General features: G+C 43.0%; 2 protein-coding genes across 2 annotated transcripts in view; both read right to left on the reverse strand.

Moving 5' to 3' along the window:
* The window catches only part of zgc:65811 (uncharacterized protein LOC393524 homolog), a 58920-nt gene that overhangs the window by 24213 nt on the left and 24967 nt on the right, over nt 1-9740 (reverse strand). The window lies entirely within an intron of this gene.
* LOC128516016 (retinal cone rhodopsin-sensitive cGMP 3',5'-cyclic phosphodiesterase subunit gamma-like) lies at nt 1709-5021 on the reverse strand. Its single transcript, XM_053490318.1, has 4 exons — nt 4830-5021; nt 2487-2633; nt 2356-2396; nt 1709-1919 (listed from the first exon to the last, which is right to left on the reverse strand). Exons 2-4 carry the CDS (start codon nt 2630-2632, stop codon nt 1843-1845), a joined length of 264 nt encoding a protein of 87 aa, XP_053346293.1. The 5' UTR covers nt 2633; nt 4830-5021; the 3' UTR covers nt 1709-1842.

Here is a 9740-nt window from a genome sequence, read left to right on the forward strand (position 1 = left end):
TGCACATACATATGAATAATATGATGTCATGTTTTACTAACATGGAGAAGTTATGTATGGTAGATTCCATAATTTATACACTTTATTAATACAGTTCTTACTTTTTTACAGTCTTACATTTTATACATATTTTTTCATTATGCTTTATTTTATTCTATTTTATTGTAACAGAATCTATTAGCATTTATGCCTCCTTACTTCCTTTCGAGCTCACAAACAGTCATGTAAGCATTTCACTGCATACCATATTATTTATGGTTGTCTATGTGACAAATAAAGAACTTAATTTGAATTTGGTGGTACTTTTTTTCTTATCTTCCAGTAACTGCGTCAGAATGAGAACACTACAGCTATTAAAGTGCCCCTATTATGCTGTTTCAAATATGATCTTTCATGCAGTGTGTCATGTAGCTGTATGTGAACATAAACTATCTGCACTATCTGTAACGCCGACAGTGCACGATAAATAGTTTTTGTCTATTAAAAAAAAAGTCGTCTCACATTCGCCTAAATGATTCGTTAGCGATTCGAATCTTTCTCTGTTACAGATGCGCGTCACTAAGTAACATATCTGCGTAATGTCCGCCCACGGTCTGCATCGCGAACAACTTGCCCGCCCACAAACCGTACAATTTCCACGTGGATTAACGTTACATCATGTCAAGAAGACGCTGTGTCCTGCTGTGTGAAAGTAAATGTGTTTTACATGTCCTTCCAAAGAAAGAATCTACATCAGTTATGGTCATGGGCGTTTAGTTTTCCATCATACGCTGTAGCGGTAGACCGATCATAAATCACCGCGCCATCTGACCAATCACAGCAGTGAGGGCTCACGGAAAGGCGGGGTTTAGACAAGACTGAATCTTCGAACTGCTGAGTTGTTTATGAATCATTTAGAAATGGGGTAAAATTAAATCTATTTTTGGAGAAAACTAAAGTGTTTTTTGACTCTGCATACATGTAAATCTGTTTTAAGAGACGATTAAGCAACAAAGTTAAGCACTTTAAAGTTCATCTTTACGGTGATGTTAGGACGTCAGGTAGGTGTGGCAGTGGGACAAACATGAAAGGACTTACCTTCACTAAAAATATAAAATACAATACAATACAATACTACTACTTTGACTGATAATCATTATAAAAAAAATTAAATAAATAAATAAATCATCATCATCATCATCATCTAATACACATACTAATATTCATATGTACATGGCCTGGCCAAAAAAAGTTGTGCACGATAATATTTTATTCAATGTATGAAAATGATTCCTCACACTCCCAGTACCACTTTCTCAAACTCTGAGTCTTGGAATATTTCCTGCACCAACCAGGAAGAAACCCTCCATAGATGTGATCCTCTGGTGGTTCAGTACATTCAGGTGGTCAGCTGACTTCATTTTATTGCCCCATAACGTTACTGAGTCTAGACCTGAGTAACTGATCAACCCCAGATCATAACACTGTCTCCAGAGGCTTGTACAGTGGACACTATGCATGATGGGAGCATCGCTTCATGTCCTTCCCTTCTCACCCTGACACGCCCATCACTCTGGAATAGGCTCAGTCTGGACTCATCAGGTCACATGACCTTTCTCCATCACTCCAAAGTCCAGTCTTTATGATCCCTAACAAACTGAAGACTTTTTTCTACCGAGGCTCACTAACCAGTGGGTTTCTTATGGATACACAGTTGTTTAGTCTCAATCCTGTGAGGTCTCATCACCTTTTTTTTTGCGAGGCCGTGTACACATCAATATTAGTCTCTTTTATCGGGAGTGGTGTCTGTAAGAGAGGGGTGGAGACCAAGGCAGAGAGAAGATGGGTGTGATGAGGCGAGGCTTATATGATGCCATATTTGGCTAGGTCGCTGAGCTCCATGTCACCGAAGGCCTCCCAGGGGCAAACAACTGTGAAATCTGAGTAAAGGGCAGAAAACAGAGAGAGAGAGAGAGAGAGAGAGAGAGGAGAGGTAGAGAAAGACAGTGACAATGCGTGGGGCAAATGGGGTTGGGTCAAGAAAAATATTAAAGAGTAAGAAGTGGGTCAGTACGGGTAATGAATAGAAAATTAACAGAAAAAAAAACGGTTTGCAAAAAATATAATGGAGAAAATATGAGAGTAGAAATGGAATGGAAAAGAAGGGAAAAGGAAAGTAGGTGGAGCAGGTGAAGGGCAATTAAAAAACAAGAGCAGCAGAAAGATAAACAGAGAGAACAAAAGAGGAATAAATACAATAAAAGAAACCAATTAAACCGGTTTGTATACAAATAACAGTATTAACTGGATTTAAAGTGTGTGTGTGTGTGTGTGTGTGTGTGTGTGTGTGTGTTGGGGGTTACTGACAATACACACCTGTACCGAGGCCCTCCATTCCTGGGATGTCATCACCAAATCTAAAAAAGACAACATAGACCAAATGTTCCATGAAAACTCTAATTTAAAATGTGTGTGTGTGTGTGTGTGTGTGTGTGCATTAAACCTACCCTTTCTGGCCGGGTTTAGGCGCCTTGCTCTTAAATGTGCGTGTTTGTCTCTGTTTAAATTTGGGTGGGCCCTTTTTTGGCGTAGTTGGGCCGACTCCGCCTGCTGGAGCTGATAAAGCACTTCCTGCAGGGGGCGCTGTGTTCATCCTGGCATAGAGAGAGACAGAGTTGCTTTTCCTGTTGCTGCTCCATGACCTTCAGCGTGAGTGAAACTAATCTGGATTACACCATAATCTCAGAAAATGTGTGTGTGTGTGTGTGTGTGTGTGTGTGTGTGTGTGTGTGTGCGTGCGTGTGTGTGTGTGTAAACTGTTCCAAGAAATCAGCAGATGTCATTTACTGAATTACTAAAGATTACACTGGATTGACGTTAGATTTTGCAGGAACAGCATCTATTGCAGCTCTGAGTTAGTCTCCAGGCTTCACACCGAGACTCTTCCTGCTCAGGAGCTCACACCGCCTCAGTCCTACACTCTGTAAAACCTCTCTGTGTGAAATCTGGGGACCAAATCTAATATTTGATTATAACCATACCTTTGATTATGAGTACATCTTCAGTCGTATTCTTCAACTTAGGTGAACTTTCCTAGGTGACTGACATTATACTGACATAACACTGCATTCTACGTATCTGAGATCTTTTTTTAGCCGATATGGTTTCCCAGAAGACTTTGTCCGGCATCGATTCCCTTAAATAGCCTCTTACAGTAGGTCACCCTAACATCACCAGAGAAAGTTCCTCAAACGTCATGATCCGAAGCACTCAATTTTTGCCTTCCTACCATCCTGAGAACACATCAGGACTTTCTTCAACATGTACTTTGGGATTCTCTTGGAAGCCCAGACACAGAGTCATTTCAGCTATGAATAAGTGGCTTAGAAGCATCTATCAAGTCTATCAAGATGTTATGAGGAGCATCTTCAAGCCATGGGACTGACTGCTCATGTGATGCTCTGTTTAATTTTCTCTGTTGGTGGATAATGAGGTAAAATGTAAGTTGCTCTGAATGAAGGCATCTGCCAAATGGTCAAACTTTAGTTGTACCAAATCTCATTATCATTTCATGGCTCATGCGTGTGTGTTAACTTTTAAAACCCTTTGATCCCCTCCTGCCTGAACCATCCCTTCAGTTCTTGTCTCCTAGCATCAGTAGCCCATAGTCAGTACTTTGACAATAAAATAATTCAGTTGTGTGAAGCTAAATGTACTGTGGTGCTGAGGAACCTCCATGTTTTTCTCCTCCATCCTGCTTGTGCACTCCTAGTCATATTTAAACTGTATACAGTATCGGTCATCAGTTTCCGTTCCTAAAGTACATGTACAATAATTTTATATAAATGAGGATATCTTGACCCTTATTCATATATAAACACACTTTTATTGACTATTAAAGCATGACTGATCTCCTGGAATTCAGAAGATATCGTCACTCCTGTCCTATCACACCCTTAACTGAATACTGGGGAAATGTTCCCATTGTGAAAAAGCAGAAATGAGCAAGATTTGAAGCAGTATGGGAAATTGATGTTACTCAAACAATCTACTTTTTTTTCCATTAACTAGTCAGCTCTCTAATTATAGATTACAGCATGATTTAAGTTCTGCTGTGAGTCACGTCGATCCAGCCAACATGTTTTCTCACTCTGACCTGTACCACACCACTAAACCCTCACAGGAAAGGCTTTGTCTCTCATGAGGACAATTGGTTAGTGTGACTCAGACTGTCCTTTCCACTCAGACAGCATGAACAGTTCAGCTCTCTTGGATTCGAGTGATCTCTCTCGTGTCAAACAGAAAGTTTTGTTGTGACAATTATTAATTAAAGATGTTTTTTTTTTCTTCCCGACACGTCCAGCCACTTTCTGCAACAGGTGTTGTCTGTCTGTATTTACTTATAAAAGCATCACAAATCCTGATCTTCAGCTTTAAACCCTTTAGCGCATTAAGCTTAGCGGTAAGTCACAGCTCAATATCCTGTTGTGCAACAGGAATCTTATCTCTCACACACACACATACACCTTAACAAACACTGCAACTTTGGTATTACTACAGCTTTACGCAATACTTACGTAATATCGCGAAGGAAGTGAAGTAAAATGATAACGAAACCTAAAATCATTGGGGTTAAGTACATAATTCTTTTTTTAAATATGAATTTACCTCTTACCATTAGAGAGAGTTTTATTCAGCTGTCTGTGTGTGTCTTTTAAATTTAAAAGCAAATGCTAGTACAAATCACAGCACAAAAACAAGCACGCTTAAAACTTGTTATGATATTAAAACTTAAAATGTTATGAGATGTTGTGCGTTTCAGTATTTCAGGTGATGTCTGTGTGTCTTACCTGCTGCAATGCTCCTCTCCCGGTCTGTTTGTGCAGCAAGCGGGAAGACAGCAGTGTGTGTGTGTGTGTGTGTGTGTGTGTGTGTGTGTGTGCACGCTTGAGTGTTTGTCGAGAATAGAATAATCCGAGATCCTCGGTCCGTCACTTTTATACCTGACTCCTGACCTCTCGATCCTTCTTTTCTGATCATGTGGTCTCAGACCAAGCCTCATCCTCCTAACCATCACATGTGTGTGTAGGGGTGTTTTGGTTGGGGTGGGGGGGTTAATGTTGAGCTTACAGGATTCTATTTTGGTGCTCCAAAATGCACGCATGTGTATGTAGTGAGTGTATTAGTAAAAACTCTACAGATTGCTGTAAGTTCATGTCCAGACCTACAATAGATCATAACCAGGCCGAGGTCATGGCCTGAAGGCAATTAGAGCCTAGTCATCACTTTTAACATGGTTAATGATATAGTTTATCAGTCTTACCATATTAAGGTGTAAGGTTGTTACCATGGTGATGGTGACTCTTACATAAAAATGTAACGATTCCATGCTGGAACGAGATGCTGCGTGAAAACACTATGGGAACATCTTGTCATGTTGCCGGTTGTGAAGCATGTGTGTATCAAACACGCTAAATTTTTGGCTTATATAATCTCGGTCGGGTGACGTCATCTGATAAGACGCACCTGCAGGTTATAAATAGGAGTGAACCGGAAACATTCCTTACATTGATTTGTCTGAACGGATGTCCGGTCACGTAGGCAGTGCGGCATTGGGACGCAGCATCTTGTTCCCGCCTTCTCAAGAAACAGGGTTACAGCAAAGTAACCCGAGACGTTTCTTTTTTTAAAGGCTACACTCGATACTGCGTGGAAACACTATGGGAACGAGAGTGCCAACGCCGCCCCACTGCAAGTGTCTGGACTCCAAGGTTGTGTAGCGTGTGCGCACAGGTCGAGAAGGTCTCAGAACTATGTCTGGGTAGCTGACTTGAGGACCCGTGAGCCCGGAGTAGCATGAACATCCAGACTATAAATGTAACAAATGTGTGCAGAGAGAACAACCACTTGCTGCAGGGGAATACCTCTTGCCAGTGCAATAGATGAGGCTATCCCCCTGGTTGAACAAGCCCTGATTCCTAGAGGCGAAGTGAGCCCACGCGCCTCATAGGAGATGGCAATAGCCCAGTGTAGTGGCGGCCGCCGCCCGTTGTGGCCCCAGACCATGTAAAAGCTGCTCTGACTTACGCCACTAGCTGATGCCGTGAGCGTAAATCTGAAGAGTACGTACTGGACACAGTAAGTGAAGTCTCTCCTGCTCCAAAGCTGTAAAGGCAGAGGACAGAAGGCTTCAAATCAATAGGGTGCATGTTGGGAATGGAACTTTTGGAAGATAGTTCAGTGAGGATGCAAAATGGCCTTGACTAGCCCAGGGGCAAAGTCTAGGCAGGATGGGGAGACTGACAAATCTCTGATCCTCTTAGAGAGGTAACGGCCCTGGCCTCCAAGTGGCGCAGTGGTAAAGTGCTCGCCCTATCATCCGGAGAGCGCTGGTTCTATTCCCGGGTGATGCAGTTTTCCTCTCACAGCCGGAGGCACAGAGAGAGCTGATTGGCTGAGCTCTCTTAGGGGGGAGGGATGAGAGGTACTTGCGCTCCCACATTAATCACGGCTCTACAGCCAATCAGGGGCGTCTGTGAGCTCGCGCACGCGGAAGGAGCGGCTAGCGCTTTCCTCCGAGTGTGTTACTCCGCCCCTAACAGTGCGTGAGCAAGCAGTTCAAAAGATGAGGTCGGCTGACGTCACGCGGTTCGGAGGAAACACGCCTGAATGGTAGTAGTAGCCTTAATGTGGGAGCCCCCTAGTGACAGGGAGGAATTGGCTACGACTAATATTGGGGAGAAAATTGAAAAAAAAAAAAGAGAGGTAACGGCCATTTAGAAAAACCATCTTGAGGGTCAGAAACCTAAGTCACTGACTCTAGTGGTTCAACAAGCGGGCACAAGCCAGAGGACAAATTTTTCTGCAGAAACAGCCCTGAAACAATTCGGCAGTGGACTGGGTCTACCTGCTTCGTCATGCACCAACTTTCAAATACATTTCATTTGGGGGCATAAGCTCTTCTAGGGGAGGCAGCCCTAGCACTTAGAATAGTCATAATTACGCTGGCTGGAAGACCAGCTTGACTTAGTTGGTCCCGTTCAGGGACCGCCAAGGCGTCCAGACCTAGGGGCTGGAAGAGTCAGAGAGTAGTAAAGGGGACATTTGCTGATCTTGCGAGACAAAGAGGTCCACCTCTGCTACATGAAATTTTCCCAGAATGTAAATCGCCCTGAGGGACAGGAACCTGGTGCGCTAGCTATTTAGCGGCGTGAGCACAGGCCACCCTGGTGATTAATATATGAGACTGCCATAGTGTTGTCCACCCGCACTAGGACATGGTAGTCTCAACTGCTGAAGGAAGTACTTTAGGGCCTGAAATAGAGCCATCATTTTGAGGCAATTGATGTGCTGCGCGAGAAGATGGCCTCTCCAGCTACCTTGGGCTGGACGGTCATCTAAGACCGCACCCCAGCCCATGAGGGAAGCGTCTGTCGTTAGCATCTGCGATGACAAGACGAACTTAGAGTGGGACCCAGAGTCAGAAACCGGGGTCTGAACCACATAGGAAGGGTACGAAGCACCTGGCGCGTAGCCCTTATTGGGGATTGGCCATAGAGTGAAATCACCTGATTCTTAGCCACAACTGAAATGCTCTCATGTGCAGAAGGCCCAAAGGTGTCACCGTGGATACAGCTGCCATGAGAGCTAAGATCTCTGAAAGTGATAGGCACTTTCTGGTCTAGCTTGATTTCCTTGAGGGCGTTGAGAATGGATTCGACACGAGCGGGAGACAGCTGTGCCCGCTTACGCTCGAATTAATAATTGAAATCTTAGGTATGACTTCCAGCCAGTCAGATGGTACGCAGTGTCTTGGAAATGTTGTCCAAGAGGACAGCTGCTCCAACTCTGCTAGGGTGCAGGCCATCAGTGTGGTAAAGCCGAGGATGCACCCAGAAAAGGACGTTTGCAACTTAAAAATGGGAGGGTTGCATCAGGAAGGGGATCCAGCGTAAAACCTGTACCAAGCTTGTGTGCAGATCAGTTGGTTCCCTATGGCGACCCCTTGCCGCGAGCAGCCGAAAGACCAACAACAGGCTAATGTTAGCTTAATGTCCAGCATGCTAGCAAGTGAAAATTCTGCATTTTAAATCTAATGATAACTTTGGTTTTATCTGACACATCCAAAAACCCAAATGTACAGTTCAATGTTTTAAGTTCATTCATTGGCTAAAACAGCAGCCCTGATCGTAGTGCAGTCAGTTTATATTAATATTAATGTGATTGAACATGTTATTATTTTGAGTAGCAATAGGTCTTTGTAACTTTTTTATGACTCTGATTATGTTTAATGTTAGTCTTAACTTTTTCTATAATTGTATAATTAAAAACGCGTTCTCCGTGCTGTGTGTCTGTGCTCTTTATTTAGTCCTGAGTGTTAACCTGGTTTAGAGACCGCATGGCCTGCGGGAAGAAGCTCCTCCTCAGTCTCTGTGTATCGGTACCTTCAGGGAGCGGAAGCTCTTTTCTGACCGCAGCAGATGGAACAGTCCATCGCATCACATTACAGTCCATTACTTTCTCTTTATTGTTTTAGTGGAAGTTTTATGAGTAATGATTATCATTTTTTTCTAGTTAGAATTATTTTTCTTTAACATACTTTTATTGTTTGTTATCTTTATTAATCTTGAATACAAACTTCAGATTGCACTTGTGTGTGTGTGAAACTGTGTGAAGCAATTTCAGGAAGCAAGCGGATAAGGTGTGTAAAATAAAGTACTAATGTAAAACATCATAATAAATCCTGTAGTGTCAGTAATTTAGCATGAACTTTTTCCCTGATACAGGCTAGGCTAATGGAAGCTAATGCTAATTAGAAACATAAATTCTGTACCTCACTCACTCACACATCATCTACACCACCTTATTCTGGATGGTGGGAGGAAACCACAGTACCTGGAGGAAACCCACACACACACACACACACACACACACACTGAGGCAGGAATGGAACTCGGACCCTGGAGGTGCAAGGCGACACTCCAGTTATTTTACTCGGCCCGTGTTCCTCATGGCCAGCAGATGTCGCTGCTGTTTGACTCTTCAAACGCTTCATATTCTTGTAGCATTTTTCCAAAGTGAAGGGTCAATATAAGAGATAGACAAGTCATGTTAAGCTTTTTATTTGTCACATATACATTACTGCACAGTAAAATTCTTTCTCTACACATCCCAGCGTAACGGGGGTCAGAGTGCGGGCTCAGCTATGATACAGCGCCCCTGGAGCAGATCGATAGATACTGTAGAGAGAGTACATTATTGATCTCAAAGGGGACTTGCATAGGGTTAGGGTTAATTGGCAGCCTGGTGGAGCTGAGGCTGGAACCACTGACCTTCCAATCAGTAACTCAGTGTCTTAGCCCTTTGTCCTCCCACTGCCCACATAAGACCCCCACCAGGGTCAGGTTTTACTTTGTGAACCAATTTCTTCACGTCAATACACTAATGAAGAGTGTGTTATAGTCCATCTCTCTCTCGCTCTCTCTTGCTCTCTACCAATATGATTTAACTCTAATGTACAATTTTTGGTGTTTTGATCCACCAACACCACCACAGATCCCATCAATCACAAACTCTTAAACATGTTATCTGATTAATGTCACAATAAGGGGACATACAGACAAATTGGGCTACAAGGAAATAACAAAAAGCTTTTCTTGTGTTGTCTCTGTACTGTATGATGTCACACTGAAGAAACAGCTGCTTTTAACCCTGGCATGAATCTAACTACAGTTGACATTAGATCTGGTCCTGGCAAACAC

This window comes from Clarias gariepinus, chromosome 28, assembly GCF_024256425.1.
Source record: "Clarias gariepinus isolate MV-2021 ecotype Netherlands chromosome 28, CGAR_prim_01v2, whole genome shotgun sequence".
In the NCBI taxonomy this organism is placed as follows: Eukaryota; Metazoa; Chordata; class Actinopteri; order Siluriformes; family Clariidae; genus Clarias; species Clarias gariepinus.

Bases quoted from the DNA above. Each gene is read 5' to 3' on its own strand.
- LOC128516016 (XM_053490318.1), bottom strand. From the start codon at position 2,632: ATGAACACAGCGCCCCCTGCAGGAAGTGCTTTATCAGCTCCAGCAGGC. The intron at 2,397-2,486 runs GTAGGTTTAATG...TGTCTTTTTTAG, and splicing joins CCTAAACCCGGCCAGAAAGG to ATTTGGTGATGACATCCCAG. The intron at 1,920-2,355 runs GTGTGTATTGTC...CCCTTTACTCAG, and splicing joins AATGGAGGGCCTCGGTACAG to ATTTCACAGTTGTTTGCCCC.